This window comes from Pseudochaenichthys georgianus, chromosome 3 (assembly GCF_902827115.2).
Source record: "Pseudochaenichthys georgianus chromosome 3, fPseGeo1.2, whole genome shotgun sequence".
Classification (NCBI taxonomy): domain Eukaryota; kingdom Metazoa; phylum Chordata; class Actinopteri; order Perciformes; family Channichthyidae; genus Pseudochaenichthys; species Pseudochaenichthys georgianus.
The window spans coordinates 45060360-45086514 of NC_047505.1; the positions used below are offsets into that span (position 1 = coordinate 45060360).

The 26155-nt window shown below is 40.9% G+C and overlaps 1 protein-coding gene across 1 annotated transcript in view; it reads right to left on the bottom strand.

The window, feature by feature from the left end:
* Nucleotides 1-203: 203 nt before the first annotated feature.
* LOC117443104 (ras-specific guanine nucleotide-releasing factor 1-like) overlaps nt 204-26155 on the bottom strand; it is a 28260-nt gene continuing 2308 nt past the window's right edge. The window contains exons 2-27 of the mRNA XM_034079050.2: nt 22814-22920; nt 20812-20959; nt 19922-20014; nt 17492-17745; nt 17292-17371; nt 16756-16949; nt 15818-15927; nt 15539-15657; nt 15167-15327; nt 14949-15012; nt 13961-14103; nt 13511-13593; nt 11920-12168; nt 9168-9541; nt 8617-8733; nt 6561-6731; nt 5743-5849; nt 5162-5274; nt 4921-4981; nt 4681-4787; nt 4446-4530; nt 4145-4342; nt 3257-3336; nt 3058-3175; nt 2901-2969; nt 204-2435 (exon numbers count right to left, since the gene is read on the bottom strand). Of these exons, the coding sequence (XP_033934941.1) occupies nt 2343-2435; nt 2901-2969; nt 3058-3175; nt 3257-3336; nt 4145-4342; nt 4446-4530; nt 4681-4787; nt 4921-4981; nt 5162-5274; nt 5743-5849; nt 6561-6731; nt 8617-8733; nt 9168-9541; nt 11920-12168; nt 13511-13593; nt 13961-14103; nt 14949-15012; nt 15167-15327; nt 15539-15657; nt 15818-15927; nt 16756-16949; nt 17292-17371; nt 17492-17745; nt 19922-20014; nt 20812-20959; nt 22814-22920 (3498 nt within the window). The 3' untranslated portion in view covers nt 204-2342. The remainder of the gene's footprint in view (nt 2436-2900; nt 2970-3057; nt 3176-3256; nt 3337-4144; nt 4343-4445; nt 4531-4680; nt 4788-4920; nt 4982-5161; nt 5275-5742; nt 5850-6560; nt 6732-8616; nt 8734-9167; nt 9542-11919; nt 12169-13510; nt 13594-13960; nt 14104-14948; nt 15013-15166; nt 15328-15538; nt 15658-15817; nt 15928-16755; nt 16950-17291; nt 17372-17491; nt 17746-19921; nt 20015-20811; nt 20960-22813; nt 22921-26155) is intronic.

The following is a 26155-nucleotide window of genomic DNA, read 5'->3' on the forward strand; positions in this document are numbered from 1 at the left end:
ATAATTGTAAATTTACAAAATTAGCTTCCAAAATGCAGTAGAGCCAAAGTATTAAGCAGTTTAAATAAAAAATACCCGAGTAAAGTACAAGTACCTCAAATGTGTACAGTACTTGAGTAAATTCATAGTTACTTTCCACCACTGCTCAGTTCACAGTGTAAAACAAACTTGGCAGCCTTTGAGACACTTCTCCCCCTGAGAAAGAATAGATTTATTAACAAGAGGTAATCAGGAAAGAATACACTTTTATACAAAACTGGAAATACTACTCAAGCTGTTGAAATAGACTGAAAGATAATTCTCATACCACTGGATATTGCTCACTGCAAACATTGGATGTGCCTGTTAGAGGGTAAAGATTCATGTGCAAGGGTGGGGTTTCAATACAGTACACAAACTGTCCTAGATATAGATTTGATTTGAACACGTGAAAGTGGTACATGCCTGCCACTTAAGCTTTAGGTGTTTTTCTATACAAAGCCTGTAAAAAATACCTATAAATATTCCAAGAATAAGCACAATATAACTATAGTTCCTGCTAACACATAGACAGGATACAGAATGTGTTACACTTATAAGTTGTTTTCAACATTTGCTTTAAAGTATCATACACAGGAAAGTTATTACAGAGTTGAACAATCATAAGGATAACACATTTCGAGGGATATGTTTTTTAACACATTGCACGTTAGGAAATGCATCCGACTGCCTGTACACAATATTGTACACAGCAAATATTTCTGCTTCATTGGAAAATCGTAGAACAAAATAGTTTACATACTTTTGTGTATATAATCTATTTCATGATTAAGGCAAAACTATAATGCACTGGCCAAAGAGGATTAACTGTAAACACTACGGTCTGAGTGTAGAAGCTGGGAATTTAACTTCCTGAAGTGGCTCAATATTACATCTGCTACATACTCTGCCCGGTGCTTATGCTGTATATACATCATGTTGCCCACCAGGGGAATAAGGTGATAATAAGCAAAGCATAAAAACCCATCTCTCCACACTGAAAACATGTTCCAGCTCAATCAGAAATTAGCAGGTATTCTTGTCGCAGTCTGACTTAAAAATCTCTTGTCTTTATCTTTCTGTGGCTACATAAAACATCAAATCTCACGAGTCAACTTCTGCCACCACAGCAGTCCCCCTTTATTTGTCTCAGAGGAAAAGCTCTTAAAGCGTTGTTATTTCAAGTCTTTAAAATTGAAATCCTTAGGTTTATTTTTTTATCAATCCAGATTTGTATAATATTTATGATTATCATTCTTTCTGAAATTGGCATGGCACTTACTGGATTTACATTCAGTAATAAGATAGTTTTCAGGTTTGGTGGCGCAGTCAGTCATCTGTTTCAAATCGCCCAGGACTGAAATTGTAAGGATTACACAACTTTGATGTAATTGTAATGTAGCTAGTGGATTGGCAGATATTTGTATTATTATTAAAATGGCACTTGAGGAAAAGCAATATGTTTGTATGGGGACTTGTTTAAAGACAACTGCACTTATGTTTCTCTCTTTGACTTTGACACCTGAGCAAAAGTAGGAGTTTATCATCATGTGTCGAATGTGACTATCATCTCTCATAAACAAGACAATAGGATATGACTAAATATATTTTCTGTATATACTCTCATCTGTTTATTCTGTGGTTGAAAATTAATGTATCATAAAATGGTTTTCAAGACAAGAAATAACATAAATACTCTGTAACTATAAATGAAACCTCTCTGGGCTTCTACTCAGTCTCTAGTAACGATTATACACAACAAGTCCATTGGGGAGCACATACTAGAAGGGCACAGCCTACTGTGTCTAATACAAATAATAGTTTATGTACATTATGATATATTTTTCCTGTACACTTCACTACACTGGCTGCATCACCGCCTGGTACTGCCTTTATCTGTAAAGCATCAGAGAGGGTGATGAAAACTGCTCAGCACATCACCAGGATATAGATGCCACCCATGGAGGAAGTCCACACCGAGCGGTGCAGGAAGAAGGCCAACAGGATTATCAGAGACCCCAACCCATCCAGTCCCCCACCCTGAAGATAAGAATCAGTTTCATCCAACAGCCTTTTTTAACTCTTGAGCTCATTACTACTGTCAATTTACCTTTATATACTTTTATTTAGTTTATACGTGTTGTATTGTGTTGTATTGTAAATTCTGCGACTTATTATACATCTTAAAATCCCATTATTCTAAAATTCTCAGTGCGAATATAGAGTTCTAATATGATGTTCTTTGCCAATGTCTCTGTAATTGTTGTGCATATCATAATAACTTAAATGTGATCCATAGGAGGGGTGGGGGTGTGCGATCCTCTTCATGCTGAAGTTTTGGGCTCGATTCTGAGAGATGCGTCATACAGGCTCTCCTCATCCAGTGTCGTACTGCTGTCCAGCAGGTACTTTGCAACCTGAAGTAATAATAATTACAGCAAAAACTTAAATTAGAGTCCAAAGATATCAAACATATCGGGGAATCAACGGAGATGCAAGCTGAACACTCTTAAAATGCATTCTAACTCAAATATTATAAATGTGATCAATATAACTTAGCAGACATTATTATTCTTCATCAAAGACAATCACTAGTATTCAAAGATATACATTATCCCCTGTATTTTGTGGCAAGCGCCTTCTACTTGAAACCACTTGGCTAGCATTACATTGAAAAAGTTTTAATACATTTGCTGATTTTAGAAATTGATTAAACTCGAGCTGACCACAATATGGAGTTCTGAAAGGTACTAACTAAAATAGACTATTAGTCAAATAAAAATATATTGAAATTGACATCAAATAATGTCTCCGAACACACAATCAAAACCTGAAAAAGAATAAAATACACAATGAAAAGATACAGACAAAATTAACCTCACCTTTGGTTGATAATCAATCTTGTAAGCCGTTTGCTGAAATTGCCGTATTTCTCTGATAATGTGAGATATCTGGAGACAATAAAATAAAACAATATAAGACAGATAAAATATAAAGTGTGTGTTATTGTGTGTACTTCAGCACATTGGTGTTCCTTACCATTCTCATCTTGGAGAAGTTAACCAGGCTGTCCTCGGTGTAGTTGGGTGTTCCCTCCTCGATAAAGGCCAGGTCGGTCAGGTACATTCCCAGGTAGGGAACACAGGGAGGGTCGCAGCTGAGGACAAGGACAGGGCAGATAAAGCGATAAAGTACACAAAGGCTAAGAGGAATACAACTGAGTAATTCAAAGCTTTACTTCTTCAGAGCTTCTCTCAGGTTTTTGAATCGTCCCTCTGATGACACCAGCTTCTGTAACTTGTCGATCACGGTCTTCGTCTAGAAAATCAAAGAAAAACTCTTTTAACCAGGAATCAAAAAAGTATTTGAAATCTTCCTAAACGTGTATTCATGTTTTAAGAACTAAGGACAATGCTATTCAAAAGCGTGCCTCTCTATGAGCATGTTGTCTTCAATTCATTTAGTTTCACCTACAATATGCCCTGCTTTATTTTTGCAATTAAACTAATTCAAATTATTTTCAAGAGTTGGATAATTCGGTGGATACAATTCAAAGTGTGCATACTAAATATGAAACCAACGCAGTGGTATTTTAGTGTAGTTTAGCTTATCTTAGCTCAGCTATGCTCAGTTAAGCTAAGTTCACTGCCCCCTATTGATCCTCTAATTAAACACTAAGCAAAATAAGCAAAAATATATCCGAATTGGCAAACTATTTCTTTAGGTCCAGCTGAACTTTAATGATGCTTTTGCCTCTCTATGAGCATGTTGTCTTCCATTCATTTTGTTTCCCCTGCAATATGCTCTGTTTCATTTTTCAGGTTCAACATTTATGGTATTACACCATTCACATTATTTTCAAGAGTTGGATAATTGGATGGATACAAATGTAAGTGTGCATACTAAATAGGAAACCAAAGCCAGGGGTAGTTTAGCTTAGCTTAGCGGTATTGATCCTTTTAATTTAACACTAGGCAAAATAGCAAATAGGCAACAATTTTATCCCGAATTGGCAAACTATTATTTTAGGCCCAGCTGAACTTTAATGATAAAAAACGAGCAAACCTGAAAATAGTTCACCCAGTTTACCTCACTACAGGAAGTTATTCTAAGAAATGTTTTATACCTGCTTGGAGACTTTGAGCCAGGTCTTCTTGAGGCGGAAGACGGAGCTGCGGTTCAGGGAGGATGTGATCTCCAGCATGGCGTTGTAGTTGTGGAGGCAGCGACAGATGTCTGCCACTGCGACCCATTTCTCGATCACCGCCACTCTCAGGTTGACATCGTCCCACTGCAGGATCTCTGTCGCAATCTTGTTGCTGATCTGACAAAATAAGAGAAGTACATGGTGATAAAAATGTCTCTCTGTCTGTCTAGAATACACATTATAGAAATGTTTAGTTTACAATACCAGGGTAAACACATACATCATTGAAATGCTTGGTAGTTTTCATAATGTAGGGAGTTCTCTCGTTCTTGTCGTTCTTCATCCAGCCTTGACCAAAGAACTCCCTGAAGAAATACAAATATTTTTAAATAATCAACAAATAAAAACATACCAACATTCACTGTGTGTGTTTCCCACCTCCCAATCAGCCTTTTCCCTTTTTAACGTATAGTGCTTGTGTTCATGGCTTTGCATGCTTGCGTGTGTGTACTCACTCGTATGGGATGACCTTGAAGACCAGGTGGTCCAGCAGTGTGAGTTGCTCAGCTATCTCCAGGGCCGAGTGGCTCTCAAAAGGCTCAGTTTTACAGTCCTCCTGTGCCTGAGACACAGACACAAACACACAAAGGGAAGATAAGTGTCACAGCTAAAGCTCAAAGCATCTCTACAGGACGCTGGTAATTTAAAAAGTAGAAAGTTGTTTTTATACCAGAACATTTTTCTTTTTCTCTCACCATCTGTGTGATCTCTTCCAGTGTGACCTGGTTATCTCCTGGATCCTCCTGAGTGAGAGTCCTACATACAAAAAGAGAAACGGACATTATTGATAGTTGCCATAGTCCCATCAGGACTCAGATAGGGCCTGACCTATAATCTACTGTCTTCATTTCATGGTATCAGAAATATGCAGAAAACCAAAACATATGTGTTATTTATAATTGGATGTGCGGTCACAGATAACACCAGGAAACTCACCTGATGATGTTGGCAGCTGCCTTTCTTTCCTGTGTGAGGAGCTCTGGGTCGTGAATCACCTCCTCCAGGAAGCTGATTACCCGCGTCTTCAGCTCTGTGTTCAGCTCAAAGTCCTGAGAACCACCAAAGACGCAAAGATTATTACAGAACAGTGTGGGAAGAAGTACTCATATCTTTAACTCAAGTAAAAATAGCAATATAAATACGTTGTTACAATTAAAAGTCCTGTTTTGAAGAGCTTATGTAACAACAGAATTAGCATCACATATACTTAACTTAACTGGTGATGCAATGATGTTAGCATTTCTACATTTGCAGAAGGTAAAGGTAGGCCTAAACTTAGCCTTTGATTAACTGCTGGGTAGAATAATCAATAATATGTCGTAGTATTTCATAACTTATTTTGTATTGATAATATGAATCTGCAAAGTAACTAGATAGTAGGATTACATTGAAATATTGAAGTAAAGTTACCCAAAATAATGTACTTGGTGTTACTAGTATTCAAGAGTAGTTTTTCCTTCTACAAAGTCCTATAGATGGCTACAATGAAAACCTCAAATGAAAGATGGAAACTGCACCTGCGAGTGTTTGGAGACCCAGTGACGCAGAACGTTCAGCACTCTGTTAGTGGCCGCTCTCCTGATAACAAACTCTTTGTCTCCATTCCTCTGGTCTGTAGGAAAACCTGGAAGCAGAAAGTTAAATTGTTCATATACTAAATTCCCACTACACAGAATAATCAGCTGTGTGATATACTCCAATTAATGTTGCCTTTAAGGTTATTTTTCTTCCAGATACAGAAAATCCAGTTTATTTGAATATTTTAACTGGTCAAAGATTATTCGAACATAAAGGATGCATCTATATAAATGCAATAGACAGAGTCATCATTCCCCCAGACTTCATTCATGTAAAGCAGGGTTCTTTACAGTACTATACTGTGATACTGGTACATTATGAAAACTTGACATTAAACTGACATACAGGACTTTTAAACTTGGCAGTGTTTTCCTAATGATATCACCTACAGCTAATTCACAGAAAGAGAGGACACACATTGACTTAAAAATATACGTGTTTTTTTTAATACAAGATCAAATGTAAAGACCGATCAATTGAAAATGTATATCCTGTTTAAATGGTGGCATAAAATGAACAGGAAACTTTTGATTTTGTGTTTGGACGCCCCATAGTGGTCATCATTCATAACACAGCTAAATTGTTTCTGTAATGGCTAAATAATCCACTCAGAAATGAACTGTTTTTAAATTCATCTGTTATATAACCAAGTCGTTTTTTGTGGTGGGATAATGGACTCGAGGGACTGTTTCTGTATCAAATTAATCCTCAACAACCCTATTGGTCTACAGAAGTAGCATCCTCTCATGTGACTGACCTGTGCTGGCGAGCGACATCCGACGGTACTTCTCCTTGGTTGGCGTGCCCTCGTTGGCACCAGCGGTGGCGATGGCGAAGGCCGAGGCGGCAGAAAGGGCACTGCGGTTATTGTCCAGCTCCCGGCAAGATGACACCACCATGCCATTGTTGAAGGAAAACAGGGAAAACTCTACAAAAAGGGAAACAAAACAGAGATACTTTAGAATATAAAACTATAAAATAAGAGACCTTACCCACCTGTTCAACATTGCATTCAACCACTAACCATCCCGCCCCCCTCTTTTCTGTTGTTGTTTGTCTTTTTATGTATTTCTTCTTCGTTTTTTGTTTTATTCTCTGTCAAAGTGTCTTTTTAGTTTTTAGAGTGTCATGTATTATTATTATTATTATTATTATTATTACTCTTGAGTGTTATCATCAAAAGGTAAAAAAGATACTCGCAGGAACAATACTTAATTTTTTCTGCAAAAATACCAATATTAAAACCCTTTCAGTTACATTACTAAGCCTCTGACAGCCAGGATTAGGCTGAAATGGAAATTAAGGGTGGATCAAAGGTTAAGTGATTAAAGGTGGTACAATTCCTTGCACTGGATACTATTTGTGTATAATCAAACTCAGTTGTTTTCCAGCGGAGGGCAACAGAGAGCTACAACAGACAGAGTCCTGCAGCTCGTGGCAGTGATGCTGTACACCGTGTCTGCCTCCCTCCCTCCCTTCTCCCCTGCCTTCCTCCGTTAAGCCGGGGGCGGTATAGAAGAACATGCACATCGTTGCTAAGGTACAAGGTTTCCTTCCACCTACTCACACAAGGCACTGGCTTCCCTTGTATCCAGAACCGTGGGAAGAGAACACACTGGGGATGAATTGTGCCTGACTACCTACGGGGTGGATGCTCCCTCTCTGTGCGGTACGGGGAGGGCCACGAAGCTGTGGGTGGTTTTTATCAAGAAGACCTTATTTGGCTGTAGTTACGCTTGTCATTTCTGGAAAAAAAGTTTGCTATACAGTCAACTGCAGCAGGCTTTATTTAACTCTATGATTTACTCTCCTTATCTCAAGCTCTTTACACTTCTCACATGCACACACTGAAATGCTAGATGCTAAAAATGTATGGTGGAAATCCCCTTACTGTATGACACCGACTGAAAACGTGATAAGGACCTAGAATTTACTATTCTGAGACAGCTGCCAGTTTCCCCTGCGTTGTAGTGCCCCAGGAGCCGGTAAGCTTATCTTAGCACAAAGACAAGCAACATGGGACATCAGCTAGCTTGCCAATGTCCAACTGTGGCAAAATGTATTCATTTATTAACTAAAGGTTTTGGTTTTATTGGTAACAGTAGATCTGTAAGCTTTAGATATACCGGTAGGTGGATTTTATTAACTTTGTACAGTGTCATGCAAGCTGTTTCACCCCTTTTCCAGCTTTTATGCTAAGCTAAGCTAACCAACAGTTGGCACAAGTCAAACTATTGCTTTATTGTGTTGTGGAAAAGACACTGCCATTTTGTAAACAGTGAGGAAAAACCCTGCAAATAAATGCCAATTGGTGTGTCTTCTGCCACAGGTCTTGTTGGTGTAGTTCAAATAGCGCTTTATTAAATGATTTTCGGTTTAACTGCTCATTTTACTGCTGCCCATTAGGCCTATCTGGTTAAATCAAGTAATCTTGCAGTTGAAATTCTTCATTCAAGTGCCCGTAGAGAATGTAACATAATAAAAGCCTGCCTGTTAAATGTGCTTCATGTTACTAATGGTTCTTGTTATTGACATGTTCTATTATTATTCATTTTATTTTGTCATATTATCATCCGCCAAGACACTCCACTGGCAAGTACTCTTTGTCAACAGCACTAAGCGCTTGTCGTTTGCCAGCTCTTTTATTCTTGCCAAGTTACTTATGATTCTTGCCAACACATTTGTGTTTTAACTGTTGGGTTGGGATTCAAAAGTGTATCACAAGACATCCGTAAAGGGTCTTGGGTTTAGAGCTCCCTCAACAGAAAACAACGGTCACAACACAACGGTGGGAAATTAAAGTCCTACTGCACCAGAGTTTTTTGACTTGACATTCTTGGGTGTCGATGGTGATTTGGGAGGAGACATCTCCGCCTCTGTTTCCTCACTCTGACTTGGGTCCTCATTACATTCCTCTCTCTCAGACAGATCTGCACAAAAACAAGGAGTTTGATAATCAAGAATGAAAAAAAGGCAGCAAAGAAGAAGAAGAGTTGGGCTTTCTGGGAGATTAAACAGAAATTAAAGCTTCCAGGCTCATGAAGTCTGAAAGTAGAGCGCATTTTCAATATCTTTAGAGTCAATGACTATGGCAGTTTTAATAGCATTAGTACATTTCAATATATGCCCAATTATATGTACTGCTGCCTTTTGCCTTTTCAATCTCAAAGATACTGCTTAAAAAAGGCAATTACTTTTCACTTAAGACCACTTTTATATTCGGAATACATATTAGTAACGTTAACCTTAAAGGGAGAGTTGGTAAAGTTGCTCTTGTATGACTGGAAGAGACTTACAAGATATTATCATGAAAATGGGTTTGTAGAAATGCTACCACAATACACACATGGACTGTAATTCGGACCTTGCTTGTTGAGGACGGTCTCCTCAGCCTTGCCTTCAGCTTTGGTCTCTCCCTCATCGGGGATTTTGCTTGCCTTGGTGCTGGACACGTAAAGCTTGTTGATGTCAAGGGTGGTCTTGCTGAAAGGTGACATGGTGGAGTGCATGCTTGCATAGCCATTGGGAGAACAGTTGAGAGCAGCCAGGTCCAGGGCTTTGCCCCCCGTGATGATGGGGATGTTGAGCGAAAGCTTGCGTCGGCGGTTTGGCGAGGACGTCTTGGTGATGGCGAGGGGGGGAGGGGAGGAGAACTTGCGGCTGGCACGCGGCGACGTGGGTGGCTCGCCGTACAGGAGTTTGTTGCTCTGGCTGCTGGCAAAGAAAAGCTCCAAAGAACTGAGAGAATGAAAGAGAAGGGAAATACAGACGCATGAGTATCTTTCACTACATCACTTTTGGGATTATGGGTAATTATTATTGACCTGGATAGGAGAAAGCACAGGGGATAAAGGTTGATAACGGGGGTGCATGGTACATTTGGTGTCGGTACACAGGAGCAGAGAAGGCAACACATTAACCACAGGGCTCTTCGGGAGCTCCTGCCTCTTTTATTTAAGCTACATTGTTTAAGACAGCATCCTCCTTGCACTGAGAGCCACCCCCTCTGAAGGCCTATAAATAGCATGTCAAGTGACAGTGTGGGAGGCACGGGTGCTGCCAACAGCAACCAGCCCAGGGGAGGCCCACAGAGACATGGGGAGAGAGAGGCAGAGAGAAAAGGGGTGAGAGAGAGAGTGAAAGTGGGAGAAAGAAAGAGAGGTGCATTGCAAAAAAAAAGAGGAAAAACAGATACACTGCGAGGGAGGGGGCGAGAGAGGAGCAACATAGTGGATATGGATTCCACCAGAGCGAAGGCTGCTTGCTGAGAGTGGGCGAATGGGAAGCCTCCAGCCCTGTGTGGTGTTAGCTGCAGCCATGTTGTGTCTCCTCGCCTACATTTGCAAAACAGTTTAAGAAGGGAGTTGAGAATGGGAACGATGGGAATGAAAGAGGCTGGGAGGATAGAGGAAAGGAGAGGCAAAGCACAAAAAGTGGAGAGTCAAGAGAGGACACAAGTAAAACAGAGGAGGAAAGGAACCAGGGGGAGACACAAAAAGAAGGGAGAAGAAGAGGAGAGGAGAGCAGGGTCTGGGTGCAAAACACCACCATCAATATTTAATACCGTAGAGTCGCTGCAGATGATGGGAGAAAGGGAGAGAGAGAGGGAGGGAGGCAGGAGAAAGACGAGGAGAGAGGGAGAGGGTGGGGTCCTGCAGCAGAGTGAAGGGTTGCCATGGTGACAGCGCAGCGGAGAGAAGAATGGTCAGACTCGTGGAAAGAAAAAGAAAAGTGAGAGAACGGAAAAGGGTAAAAGAGAGGAAGGAGGGAGAAGAGGAAGGAGGGTGAGGGAGAGGTGGGTGGACACAGGACCCAATTAACTGTGATGGTGGACAGAAGACAGAGGAGTGGATCTGCTGGTGTGACCTCTCGCTGTCTCTCCTCCAGTCCCTTCTCACCTGGACAGCGTATGATGGGCTGCTTACAGACAGTCCACGTGAGAGCAGAGACAAACCCAGACACCGGGGGAGTCCCACCTTTTCACTGCACCATTACCGAGCTGTTGCTGCATCCTCAGGAGGAAGAGATGTGGACAATTCAAACTTTTTTCAGTTGTCACAAGCTGCATGGATTGGCCACGCAGTGCATTGCTCTGAGGAGTTTAATGCAACAATTTATTTTAGCGCCCCTGTTTAAAAAACGTAATGAACAGAGACTCAAAGTAACTTAATCACAGTTGCAAACCTTGCGAGGTGGGCCATGTAGATAAATGTATTTAGTTTCTGCTGGTAAGGACACATTGATTGGTTGAAGTTGTCTTTCATTTCAAATCTTTCACATCAGCACATTACTAGTTGTTGAAATTTGCTACACAAATAAGCTTCTGCTGCAACTTTTATATATCAAATCATGTGGGTTCGGTTATATTTATTCAACCCTGCAGCTCAGCTAGTTGGTTTACTGTTACAGGTCAAAGAAAGCAAGTTACAGCCACGTGAAAAGGGGTAACAGGGCATGTTTTCCAAACTTTGTCTGAGGAGAGGTCTACAGTGTCAGACTTTTAACAAAAACCTAAAAACATATTTGTATTCTGGATCAAGGCGGTGGACCAACTTACAAAGCAACTAGCGTGGCTCAAAAAGTCACACATCTTGGTTTGGATTGCAGAACTTTTTAATATCTGACGAATGCTGCTATTCGATATATAACCTGTAGCATGTCAAAGGTAAAGTTGAGGGCATTTTGATGAGTTCGAGCTAAAGACTTTCCCAAGATTCACACATTTCAAACCATGTATACTAAGATGAGCTAAAGACATGTCCTCTAAGTGTAATAATGACTACAATTTAAATGACTACACAACAGTAAGCAGAACAAGCAATAAAATGTTTGGCTATAACTGCATAGGGGCCATCTTAAACGTGTGCTGTTAGCCTGCAATTTAACTATGGATTTGCCATCCAGGACTACATCCGTTCGCCTCAGGCTGAGAGCATGAGGAAAAGGAACCAGGTGGTGTTTAGCATGCTGGAAGCAGAAGCCGAATACGTCCAGCAACTCCACATCCTGGTCAACAACTTCCTGTTAACTACTATTTAACTATTAGTTCATACGAGTGTGTTCATAGAATCCCTAATTAAACCTCTTGAAGTCATCCGTCTCGGGGGATCGCTCACCGTGCGGGGATGGCGCTGATGGGCTTCTTGTAGATGGTGATGAGCTTCTCCAGCACCACGTCAGCGCTGGTGAAGACGCGGTACGAGTGGAGGAAGGTGTTCAGGAAGTCGATGGAGAGGAAGCGCAGGTCGGTGAGCCTCTCCAACAATCGCTCCACGCTGGCATAGCGGATCTGCAGCACCTTGCAGGAGTTCATCATCTTGCTGAAGCGAATGTCCACATCGTCGCAGTACAAGCTGGTGTCCGACCTGCGTTAGGATTTAAACTGAGGTCAGGAATGTGACTCACGGGGATTTAGCTTCGAGTACTTATGCAGCACAACACCAGTTTGTACACTTTTCTGGTCACATGTGGGCCAGTGGGGAGAGCATTAACATTGCTTTGGATTGGATTCCCCCACTGGAAAATAACACTTACATAGCCTACTTACAAAATTGAGGGCTATTTTAAAATATGCTATTACAAGAAAATACTTATTTGAGCATGTTTACTCTAATCTGGCTCAAAACTGACTCACTGTGTGTGTGTGTGTGTGTGTGTGTGTGTGTGTGTGTGTGTGTGTGTGTGTGTGTGTGTGTGTGTGTGTGTGTGTGTGTGTGTGTGTGTGTGTGTGTGTGTGTGTGTTAAATGTCTGTGAAATTGACCTCCTTTAAGGACTTGTTTGCATGATCCTGTTTACATAAAAAAAAATTAAAAACACAAAATTTACACCGCTTGTTCTTTTTGCAGCCATGAGCTAAGGCTTTTATCTTTAGCCTCATTACATTCGGTTGTACACTTAACATTTTTAAAGTACATTACATTATGTTACTTTACATTACATTATGTAACATTACGTGCATTTTGAAACTGTGACAATGTGCGGACGAGCAAGAGGATTTGCCCCAAAGGCTGATAATACAAAACTAAACATAACTCAAGAGTATAGAGTGAAGAGATATTTTGTATTTGTTTCTAGATGTTGAGAAACAACATCACAATAAGTACCAGTGTAGGCACTTGTGGTCCGTTTCTATATTCTATATTCTAGCTACAGTGTAGTTATGTCGATGAAAAGGGAAAAAAAACAGTGCAACACAAAACACAGATAAACAGAAAACATATAGTGCAAGTAAATATTAAATAGTAAATACAAGAAGAAAAATAGTTTAAAAAAGTGAAATTGTGAAATAAGAGTCTATATGCGAGTCATTGAAATAGGATTAGGTAAATAGATAAATCATTTCTAAGTAGCAGCCAGATGAATATTGTGGATGATGTTTCAACAGTGCAGGTGTTCAACAGTCTTATTGCCTGTGGGATGAAGCTGTCCCTGAGTCTGGTGGTTTTAGTCCGGATGCTGCGGTACCGCCTGCCAGACGGCAGCAGGCAGAACAGTTTGTGGCTGGGGTGATGGGGGTATAGTTGTACTCTTATGTATAATACGTTATGTCACTGAGGGTTCTCACGTATAGATGTACAACTTGCATAAGTTTGGGCACACATGTTCATGCATTTCCCATGAATTTGTCATGTATTTATGTCCTGCCAATCTCTCGGTTTGTGCATGTATAAGGTATGTGCACTTTCTGCAAGGTGTCAGAGTCTTACTTAATCATCTGAGGCACGGTGACTTTACTGTTTTCCTCGAAGGCGTTCATCATCAGACCGTTGCAGCGGATGTTGTCAATGCACTGCGAGGCCACAAGACAGACAGAGAACAAAGACACATTGTTAGTGAGTTCACAAAGCGTTGGACAATACAGGTTCCACCAAGTCTTTCAAAAGTTGTTTATTCTAATCTTATTTATAATTACACTCTGTCCTGAAATCTCTATAAAGAGGTTGTGTCAGATGTTTGCAGCTGAGAGTCTTATAGAGTTGTCCTTGTCTAATGATACTTCAGTCAAACAAGCACTTTACTATTATGCTGTGTGTTTGTTTGGAACATATTCAGTCCTAAATCAAACAGGTGAGGAGGAGGAGGAGGAGGAGGAGGAGGAGGAGGAGGAGGAGGAGGAGGAGGAGGAGGAGGAGGAGGAGGAGGAGGAGGAGGAGTACCTGGCAGATGTCGCTCGTCCACGCTGACTTCTCCTGTCGGGATGAAGCCACCAGGATGACGGTGTAAGGCTGGACGTCTTTGGGCTCCACCATCACTTTGAAGTCCAGGTTCTCTGTGTCCATACCACTCCGCTCCACTTTGGCTGCAAGGCACACATTAAAAAAACGTTATTTCACTTTGACAGGTAAAATTAAACATAGTGAAAATATGCCATGTAAGAAGAAAGAGGGGAAAACAGAAATGACAAAATATGTTAACAAATATATATTTTGGCAAAGTGTAAAGGAAGGGCAAAAATGTAATTGTAAAGGATATGTGTATGTGTCCTTTACCATTAAATGTCTGAAAGACCCTGGAAGTTAAGAAAAAAACTGAAAATGTTGCGCGAGTGATTTTTGTAATGAAAAACAAATACACATTTTCTACCAATTCCCAGATCAGTAATATGGTCAATAATTTAAAAAAGTGCATAAATTAAGTGTAAGAATCATGAATAATGTGGATTTTGCAGCATCAGAAATGTGTTTTTCTTCTGCAGCCCCTTATTTAGAAAGAGGAGCATGAAAGCACATCACTTGTATTCCCAAACATTTATCGAGGTTTCCTTAAATCGCATGCACCTAACATCGATTCAACCGGTCACCAATTCAGTTTGTGATTGGTTTGGTTCAATTTGATGGTGCTGCCTGTGAGTCAAAGAACAATATATTTGTATCCAAAATAGTTTACAGTTCTCTTTGAAGAGTCATGTTAACAGGATTGTCAGTCTTTGAATCCAAGGGGATCAAGGAAACTAATAACTCAGAAAGATATTGCAACACGTTATCTGAGTCATGGTAACATTAGGGAAATACTTTGCCTACATAGTGCAGTTACATTTTCCGTATTTTCTAAAGCTCGCCAAGACAAAACTGCATATATTGATGCTTCAACTACTACATTACATTTAAACTTATCTACAAAAGTTTACTTTTCATGGTAACTTACTTTCATCATCCGTCCCCTCCGGCTCCTCCATCAGTGTGCAGTCTATGAGAGAGGAAACTCCATTCTGAGACAGGGTTCAAAGGTCACATGCAGTCTGTTACCAGCTGATAGACAGAAGACTCGTACAAGTTCAAAGAGGTTTGATGTGTTTTAAAGGATCATTTAAGAAAAGGTTTTTAAGAATCAGTAAGAACTTGCTGATTTAGATCTGACGCTACCTTAGTGATGTGAAGTTTCCCCCCGGAGCCGCGGGTACAGATGATGAGATGTTTGGAGAAGAGGAAACATTGTCTCTCTCCTTCTTTCTTCAGAGACAGAGAGCCCAGGCGGCCTCTCGTGATCTTCCCTTTCTCGCTCATCGGCACCTGGATCAGGGAACCTGTGGAGTGTCAGTATCACACAGGAAAACATGTGAAATTTGATTTGAACATTGATCTTCTTATCAGTGTCTAACCTTCAAAACCTAATAAGGAAATACTATGAGACAGCCTCAGCTATTTGTGTACATCATTTGTCTTTGATGCATTTGCTGGGCATAAAGTTCAGTAAAGTAAAAAAAGAAATCACTGTTCATATGTTGTCTTAATTACCTTGTCTAACAAATGTCTGACTGGTGTCCAGGAGCACTTCACAGCCCTCTACAATCATCCGCTCAATAGCCAGGTTCTTCCTGATGTTCTCCGTCTCGCTCACCTCGTCATGCATGATTCTGAAGGAACAGAATTAAACAGGTTTTTCACATTTTAAGTTGTATGTTTGGGATTGAAAATGGAGTATCCTTCCCTAAAATCACTGTACAAATGAGATGTATCCATTCAATCCTCATGTATTTTTTAGTTGCTTGGTTATCAGACGGTCAGTAGATCTACCTGGAGAGTTCCTCCAGTTTAGATTTAGCGTAGTCCAGACTGTTTCTCTCCACGTGCTCATGGGGGGTGTGAGCCAGTAGCTCGTGCAGTGTCAGGATGTAACGAGGGATCTGAGAAAGAGTGAAAGAGAATATATCTTTCAAATGTTCAAACTTTGAAAGGTCAAGTGATTTTTTTCAAACTTTAAAAAAAGCAGGGTTTCAACGGGTAATTAGTTGGCCATGAAGCCCCTGTTGTGCAAAAGTGCTACAACACTTTGCTCGTCATCTCATTACTGATCAAGAAACACGGATAATTTTCCATGATGGCATCTCACAATGGTCAAAATGTAAAAAGGTATAATTATTAACTCTCACACAAATAATACACTGATTGCCTAATGGAGGCCTGGGAGGCTGACACCGGGCATGGAGGTCAGGCGTGTGTCAGGAAAGGTGTGTTTGTATTATTATTATTGCGTATTTGTGCTTGTTATCCTTAAATGCAATCTTCCAGAAATCGTCGTTCTTTAGACCACACCAGAATGATAAAAACTGTCAACGAGCACGTATATTTTAAAGAGCATAAATGCAGCAGCATAAGTTTAACAACAATACAAAAAAATTAAACAACTAGGCCAAATGAGGCTCTGTTATAAAGCTCTAACTCCGAAGTGATATATCCAAAAACACTGACGTTGACAAAACATGGAGCTTCTGTGCAATTTTCAAAAAAGAAACGGAATTGAGAAATGTGAAAAATGTGGGTCGTAGCATAAGATTACTCGACAATACTACCAAGAATCTTGACGGGAACTTGGGTAAACTCACAGTGTTGTACGAGCACTTTCTTTTCAAAAGGGAGTAAGGAGTAATGCACTAAACACGTGCCACAGAATACTTTATGAAACTGTGTGGAATAGTCCTGCAGATATCCACAGCGTAGCTCTGAACTCCTACCTGAAACATGGGGTAAGTGAGGAAGGTCTCCAGCGTCCTCTCCTCACAGTCGGGCTTGGCCTCGTACTGCTTCAGCAGCTTGTCAAAATCTCGGTTCTGTTTGCAGTGGGCCAGGATCTGCAGGCTGTACTGGTGGTTCCTCACAAACTCCTGGTAGATGTTCAGCATGGGCAGCAAGATGTCGAAAAGGTCAGCTGCAAAGAGAAACAGAACACTTCTTGAATGCATAACATATCAGATCATTCTCCATGAAAAGAGTCAGTAGCTCTAATTGTTGACATGTGTTTAGGTACTAATCTAAGCTATAATTAAATAGTATGTTGAACAATGAAACACATGTTGTTCATAGGTATAAACAATTCTGACTCATGTTGTGTGAATCCTGTGAGAAACGAGGAAATTGTCTCTTGAGAAATGTGTGAATACTTTAAGTGCTACCAGCCATGCTCCATTATACTGGATTGATGAGAAAAGGGTAAATATCTCAAAGAGAAAGCATCTGTTATACAGTAAGTGGTTGTCTCTGTGTCTCTTACCCAGCACCAGAGTGGGCCAGCTGGCTATCCGTGCCTTCAGACCCTGGTAGAAGATCTGATGGAGGAACATGATGGTCTCACTAATAAAACACATAATAAACAGTCGTCAGCGGCTGTTTTTTCTCCCTTGTTTCACAACTGTTGGCAGCTCTCCAGCGCCTGATCACACCACATTCTCAACCAGTCCCCCCACCAGCCACCTGTTAAGGAAGATGCTGCTGACATCGTCGTGGGTGATGGGCGGCTTCTTGGAGCTGGCGGCCATGCGGAGCGGCCGCAGGAAGTTGTTGACCAGGATGTGGAGTTGCTGGACGTATTCGGCTTCTGCTTCCAGCATGCTAAACACCACCTGGTTCCTTTTCCTCATGCTCTCAGCGTGAGGCGAACGGATGTAGTCCTGGATGATGGTTTTCCACTTCCTGCGGCAAATCCAACCTCGCAGGAAACTCTGGACCTGTGATGAAACCAAGTTAGCAACAGTTAAGTTACTGTATGATTATGTGCATACACTGACACAATCCAGTGGGTTTTTGAAGAGTTTTCTCAGTTGTAACTTTGGGAAAGATTTGAAGATACATCATTTTCACCATGATAGTCTTCTGATGTTACCATGTGAATGTAAAACATTATTTTTATTTAAAATGAGCTCTGTATTTCAAATCACATACTCTAATTTAGTATTTCAATTTTTACTAGCCTATTTATGAAAATGATCATGTTGAAGTATTGTTGAATAGCAATGAGCTGTGTCACTATCCCTCTTCACGGCAACATTCCTAGAGTACATGAACACATCTGGTGAGGAGGAATACACATAAAGTCTGACACAGATCCTTTTTTTGCAGCTGATGTCTATCACGGTCTGTCATCATGATGAAGACGAGCTAAAAATCTAAAGGCCCTGACACACCAAGCAGTCACCAGAGAACTAGCCGACGCTGAAGTCGGCTGTTGCCTGGCCATGTTCTCCTGCGTTTTGGCCATGTGTCGCACGGGAACACACCGCACCGACTTCAGTGCGTGAGTGGCAATAACTCTCCTTACCAGCAGGCGGCGGTAGTGTGTATTCGTCATTCAAAAGAGGCAACAACCGGAAAACAGAGAAGAAGAAGAGTATCTTTTCTCCGTAATATCATACAGAGCTGGCCTCTCCTGGATCTAGGTGATGAGCAGGTCTTCGTTTGCATCATTCCAGATCGCCATGATGAGATGAAAATGAATAGCAGTCTGTGTGTGCCTTCTTAAATCGTTTGTTTACGTCCCTCACTTCCGCTTCGCTTCTCATGCACTGATTTGCTAGCTGAACAGCCAATCAGAGTGATTATTTGGTCTGACTGCCAGACCCGATGCATGGCCGATTCAACATGTTGAATCGGCCATGCATCGGGTCTGGCAGTCCAAATAAGGCGTGTCACGGTCGACGGTGCGGGACACACCAACCTGACTACGGCGCCGCGAATGCCCGACACCCTCTGACGGCCTCTGACTCCCAAAATCGGGTTGGTGTGTCAGGGCCTTAAAGCTAACTGTGGTTTGTCGCGTCAATCTAAAGCTGCATTCACATGACAAGTGGCAAAGCGCTGCCGGTGTGTTTCTATGGAGTGAGCGGTGCGCGCGATGCGTTGGGCACCGCTCCAATTGATCGCCGAGCTCTGCGCTGAAAGTTCAAATGATTTCAACTTTGACCTCGTTACCGCTGAGCTTTCGACGTGCAACCAATCAGATAACAGCTGGCTGTTTTCACCGTAATGCCCTGCGCCCAACCTGCAACCTGAGAACATCGCGTATCATGTGAATGCAGATTTAGCAGCCAGAAATCCCTGTTGTTAGAACTAAAACCAGTATTCGTTTACTTTTTTTGGTAACTTACACCTCAACAAACTGTAACCACAACACATGGTTGCCTATTACCTTATACAGTGACTATGGAGAACATGCGGGCAAACACGTGTATGTTACACATTTGTAATAGGCCTACATCCTGCACACATTAGCATGGAGTTCTGCTGACCTAAGAGATGTAAGTTCACTCTTATTTAAGCTCTGTCTACCCATTTTCCTTATAACATTATTTTCTTTAGTTGGCAGAGGTTAAAACAGCTACTTGGTATATTAGTAACTGTGAGTTTGAATACAGCTACCTGCAATAATTGTTGTTGAAAGCATTACACATGTAAAATGTGTTGGCCGGCAACAACCAAAACATGCAATAGAGAGAAGAGGAAAACTAATGTAATTATTAACACCTAAGCTTTTGCAGGTTTAAAGTACCTGGCTCTCCAAACCTTTCCAAACCTTTCCAAACTCTCCAGCTTTATTAAGGAGCAGGAAGCGGCTTCGCTCGAGCTGAGGACAGAATAAGGCTGTGGTGTAGTGGATGAGGAGCTCCCTGCTGTGAACGCCAGCGGAGTGAGCTTCCCTGAATAAATGTAGGTTAAAAATAAATCCTGCAGGTACCCAGAGATGATGTAGTGTTTAAAAACCTGGTTCAGAAACCATAAGTGTCCCCGCACAGATTACAATCCCCCTCCCTTCCTTCCACCTGGCCTTCTTCGTGGCATTACTTTGAAAAAGATTAATTCATTTTCTTCTCCTTGAAAACGGCACGGCACAAAGCAGTGAGATCTCACCTTTTTGATCTTCTTGATCTCCAAGTCATCTTCACTGGGAGGTACCTCTGGATTAGACTGGATCTTTTCATTATCCTTGAGCAGTCCAGCAATCTAAAATCCAACACAAATCAAACATCGCATTGGTATTGCAAAGACGAGAGGACTTTACACTGCAGCTATAATCCTACTCGTGATCTCGCTCATGTAATATTCACTCAATGCACTCTGTGTTTTATTGACATTATTACGATTCTTTATGTTTTTATTCAGTGTCCATTTTTCATGTTTTTGAAAAACTTTGTTGCTTTCCATTAGCTGGTTTCAAAGAATTAAAATACTAACAAACTGCACCAAAATGTTTTTTTAAAAACATTCTATTCATCCCTATTTTATTTACTCCCATTAGAGAGTATGAATAGACCAGATGAAACAGCTTTCAATAAAGGACTACAATTAAACACAAAAAACTAAATCCATTACTACATGTTTTGCCATAAAAAGTGAGAGGGTTGATTATTATGTTGTAGTGGAGGCTGCAATATCAGGTACAATAGAAGTTGATTCATGCATATTGAAAACATTTAATTCAATTGGAGCTAGCCATTAGCACATTAAAGGGAGATGCATTTGATCTAGTTCAGACTGAATAATTAGGATACAAAACACTCAACAGTATTGCAGAGGCTATAACAAAACATCCCGGGGACGCTGGAAAATGCTGCGTTCGTCATGAACACACAACAATATTGTTAAAATCTGGGTTGTGACCTTTGTCCATTCTCCTTTCTGTATTTATACTGTTCCTGACTACTTTCACGTCCATGTTTTATATCTCCTTCTTCCCTGTGTACCATACAGTAACACAAAACACACATGTATTACTAGCATGAAATTACAAGGCAAGTTACCTCAGATTTTAGCCGCTCTATCTCGATTTCCCCATCCTCTATCTGTTGTCGAAGTTGCTTGGCAACCGTTTTCTCCGTCTCCACTATTTGGAGTAGATGGAGATACTTCTGCATGAGGGTCTCATGCTCTGTAGCCAGGTTCCTGTAACTATACAGACACGCACACAGACATTGTAAGGACCTCATTAACGCATGTTTGCAGGCTCTCCATAGATTTATCAAAGCAAAAGCAGACCTCTGATCAGCATATGTTTGAACCACAGACCTCACGTCTCCACCGAGCGCAGGCACTTATGCAACCTTTTCTTCAAATACTTACAGGCTTAGCAAACCATGTGTAAATCCTGCTTCTGCGTGAGCTTTAATTCAGAGCATTAACCAGTCCAACAAAGGGTTTTAGTTTAATTTGATCACAAAACAGCTTGTTAAAGCGGAAATGTGCTAAAATAAAGTCTTGGTTGCCTAAGAAATAAATTCAAAACATTAACTAAAGGCATCTAGAAATCAAAAACCTTTATTAAAGCAATACAACGATATACAAGATCTGCATTGCCCTGCTGTGTGCACATGCAGGCCAACGAACTCCTGTACAGTCAGTGCTGCTGCCTTGGCTGAACGTTAATCAATGTAATCTTCAATAAGTCCAATCAATTGACCTTTCGCCACACAAATGCACACTGCTGACATTTAGAGTGATTCACTTGGCTTGCATGGCCCTCTTTTGTGTCAGTATCTTAAAGGGGCATTTCACTCAAAATTGTACAGTGTAGAAGAAAGTGAATGTAGTGTATCGCTGACAAATATGTGAAAAGAATCACAAAAAAACACGTCCAAGTGGATGCATCGTTTGACTTTGATGAGTCACTGCTATCTTTCTTAATTCTGACTAAATGATCAAATACCATTGCTGTACTTTTAGTTTTTTACCTCTAAGTAAATGTTAGCGTACTTTTGGTTTCTTTGTTGATTTAGTATCTGAGCAGCAGACGAGTGACAGTAACTTGTGGTCTGCACATGCAATTATACAGACTATCATGTTTTCAAGGTTGTGTAATGAGACAAGAAGTCAAACAAAAAGGACAAGTGTTAACATTAATAATGGTAAACATTACACCTAAATATCATCGTGCTAGCATACTGGTGTTAGCATTTAGCTACAGTCACACAATCAATTCTTTAAAGATAACAATTGATAATATTGATCTAATTTTCCAGTCTAATAAAAATCTAATTTAGTCATCTCTTTTTTGTAGTCTGTAGTTGTAAATGATGACATTGTGTATTGTTAATCTTTTAATTCAATTAACCCAGCTTCCCCAAATGTCTTTCTTTTTGGTGCCTATATACGCCGGGATCCGGAGTCATGGATGATCCTGCGGTCCTGTGTCCTGCATCGCGAGCCCTAGATCTTGAGTCGTGGCTGTGGACATGGATCAAAAGTCCTGGATGGATATCCTCGTGGATTCATCTTCCTATTATACACACATGCATTTCCAAACATTTGGACTACCTATGTTGCAAATGTATTATCTTTTCAATTTACACACGGCATCTATTGCACGTCTGTCCGTCCTGGGAGAGGGATCCCTCCTCTGTTGCTCTCCCTGAGGTTTCTCCCATTTTCCCTTTAAACTGTGGGTTTTCTCCGGAAGTTTTTCCTTGTACGATGTGAGGGTCTAAGGGGAAAAAGTGATTTTCAACCTAATAAGCTCCATAAACCCTTTTATTCTCAACATCACAGGGCACACACACACACACACACACACACACACACACACACACACACACACACACACACACACACACACACACACACACACACACACACACACACACACACACACACACACACACACACACACACACACACACACACACACACACGCACACACACACACACACACACACACACCACAAACATTCCCACCAAAATCTTTATCTTGCAGAACATCCACAGCTGAGTGTGTGTATGTAGGTGAGAGGTCATGTGTGTGTGAGGTACCTGGCCTGTGTGATGGCTGCCACCCACTCATCACAGTCCTTGACGTCCTCCGAGCGCAGCTCCAAAGACTTCTGGTTGTCATGATTGAACGTGACGGTAAAGTAGTACTGGAAATGGAAATGAAAGAAAGAGTCAAATATGTGTTCAACATGTAATAAGACAATCAGAATATATTGCAGCAAAGGGTTTCCGTGATACATGTACGACGTTGGTCTGCAGGAAACCCATCTGAGGGAAAACCTTGCGTGATTCGTCACTGACCGGCTTTTCTTAAATCTACATGTTGTTGAATTTAAAGTAGTATGTCTACACACATGCATGCCCATGTGTGTGAATGAGTGGGAGAGAGAGATCCTGAGGGAAAAGTCTTGAAAGATTCATTATAAAGCCTCTGTGCATCCTGCCTGTAACCTGGCAACTCACCTCTGAATTGGAGGAAGCCTCTCGTCTGACGCCACGTTTTGTTTTGCTTTGTGCCAGTGATTAAGCTGCGTTTTAGTGACACAAACACCTCTCACCTGTATTTACTCCCTCGCCAATTATCTCCGGTGGCCCTACATCCTCAAAGTGCAGCTATGGCAATTATGGCAAATGTTTTCTAATAGGCTTATCAGATAAAATCCTCAAATCAACAAAGTGGTGGTCATTGCAATAATACTGAAAACAGACTATTCGTGGTAGAAACGCATCAAGTCATGTAACACTGATGCGTTGTAAATAGATCCCCACAAATACAATATATTGGATTTTTGTATCCCTCCCAAATGCCAAGAGCAAATCATTTGTGAAGGGGAGTAATGTTCCATATTTCCTTATGAGCAACAGGAATGCGCTTCCAGTTTCTCGCTTCCTCTGAGTGTCAAACCTTTTTTTCACCTGTTTGGTAAGTGAGATAACGTAGCCACATCTATGAACAGAAAGTATTGGATTTCATCTGAAAGTGAAACAAAATTAGCAAATGTTTTAACTAAATGTTTATGATAATGTCTGTCTTCAATAACATTTGCAATTGTGTCTCTAAAATACTTTTTGATCCAGTTTTTAAATGTTCACAATGGTCGATTTCTGTTGCATCAGAGCCATTTTTTCTTTTGATTTAGCTAAAAATGGTTTAATTAAGTGAAAGCAATAAAACTAGGACAAAAACATATCAAGCATTTCCACTTCGCCCCCCCTCTTTACCCGTCACTGTATCACATTTCCACTAATGCCCATATGTGCTGTACTTGCTAAGTGAGACACAATGCCGAGGCATGTTGTTGGACATTTCGTTGGCCCCCTTCAAAAGCACTTTTTCAGATGCAAATAGGGGTTGCCATAGTAACTGTGGGCTTAAACGTAGCTCGCCGTCTAAATGGGGAATAAGAACATTTAAAAAGTAGAACACTCCAAAGAATACAATGAGAACGGAGAGAGACAGACGGAGAGCGAGCGAGAGAAAGATCTTTTGCCTTCTTGAGGAGTGAGGGCTATAAAAAGCGCCGTAGCTCTGCAAGGTGGCAGTTGGCTTGGCATCTATTCGCTGCATTGTCCCTCTCCCTGTCACACACACACACACACACACACACACACACACACACACACACACACACACACACACACACACACACACACACACACACACACACACACACACACACACACACACACACACACACACACACACACACACACACACACACACACACACACACACACACACACAGCACACAGATACGATCCAGCTCTCGCTTGGCCATTCCTCCTGCAGCCTTTGACACACACACTCACACACACACTGACGCGCTCCCAAGAAATCTGTTGTAATCTGCCCGTGTAACGGCTTTAATGTCAGGAATGTACAGTAGCATTGCCTCGGATGACCTCTGCAGTCTGCTCATCGACTCAAGTGTCGTTCTTTGTTTTTCAAGAGAGGGGAAAGTGAAGAGGAAATCTGTATGCCCTCAGACACCTGGAGCATTGATTACTCTCACTGTCCTCATTTCACCTTTTACAGATCAGCATCGGCGTATGCAGGAGGACACTGTGAGACGCACGCAGACTCCGAGCCACGCACATAGTCCCACAAGATACGCTAGCAGGGTTAACAAAAAGCATGTATTTGTGCAAATAAGCATCCAAATGTTATATACACGTGCACAATCATTTACACCCCCACGCAAATAATACAAAACTGAGAGAATTTATTCCTGACACATATTATGTAAAGGGCCACGTGCTGAACAGAAGAGTGTGTTATGCTAATTCATGGCTTTCAAATTCATTTAATTCACTGTTGAAATAAATTCACTGGAGCAGCCTGCATGAACAGCTGTCATCATAGATGTCACTCCGTCCGTGTCCTAGGAATAGAGCTCTTGTTCGGACTGTAAGAAAAATAAGCTTGACGGTGAACAAAGTTTATTAGTTCAGACTGTGAGAGTCAAGAAGTCAGTGTCTACTTGAACAACTGATTCGTGAGATATGAGCTCTTTCTGATCTGCTATAGTTATTGTCTGCATATAAGGCAGAAAATGAAAACTATAGTATAAACATATATTGGTGAAAACAAATACTGGAAATCTAAGTTCACATGATTTTAAATATTGCTTGTTTGTAAAATGACAAACATCCAGTGGTTTTTTAATCTACATTCTGGCGACTTTCACCCTAAGAATCTAAATTTGACACCGTCACATGAAAATAAATCATCGAGGGTCAAATAAACATGCATTTATTGTCTGAATTCTGCTGGCACCTCTGTTTGACGCCCTCTTGGTGACACTGACACTAATCCTGACAGCTTTGCCAACAAAGAGCAGAGGGCAAGTGTCTGAAGAACGTGACGTGACAGCAGCGCTTAGCACCGTGGACGTCAGGTAGCTGATGGACGCAGCCGCATACAGAACATGTAGGAGCCACCGTACAATAGTCACTTATAATTACTAATGCTCCATGCTTTAATTGTCATTTATACCAACATATAAATACAATAACTGCAGATTGGAATCCTTACATGGCAACCTAGAGTATACATTTTCAATTAAATGTTTAATTATTCAACAGGTTTTACAGAGGATTTGTAAAGTAGGACAGGAGAGCATCCAAGGCAAATGTCATCTAACTCTGATTCGTATAGCTATATATTTCAGCTATTTATAATAAATACGAACTTCCAACACATGGTGCATATTGAATCTGCATACAAGATAAGACAGATATATATGCAATATATTTGAATGGAGTTTTGGGTGAATCCAGGTATAAATAAGGATTGTTTTGTAAGATTCAGGTCATTCAAATGTCCCCCTGAAGTACAGATTCTTAGCTCTTCGTTTTCAAGCTGCAAATGAACTTTGCTCT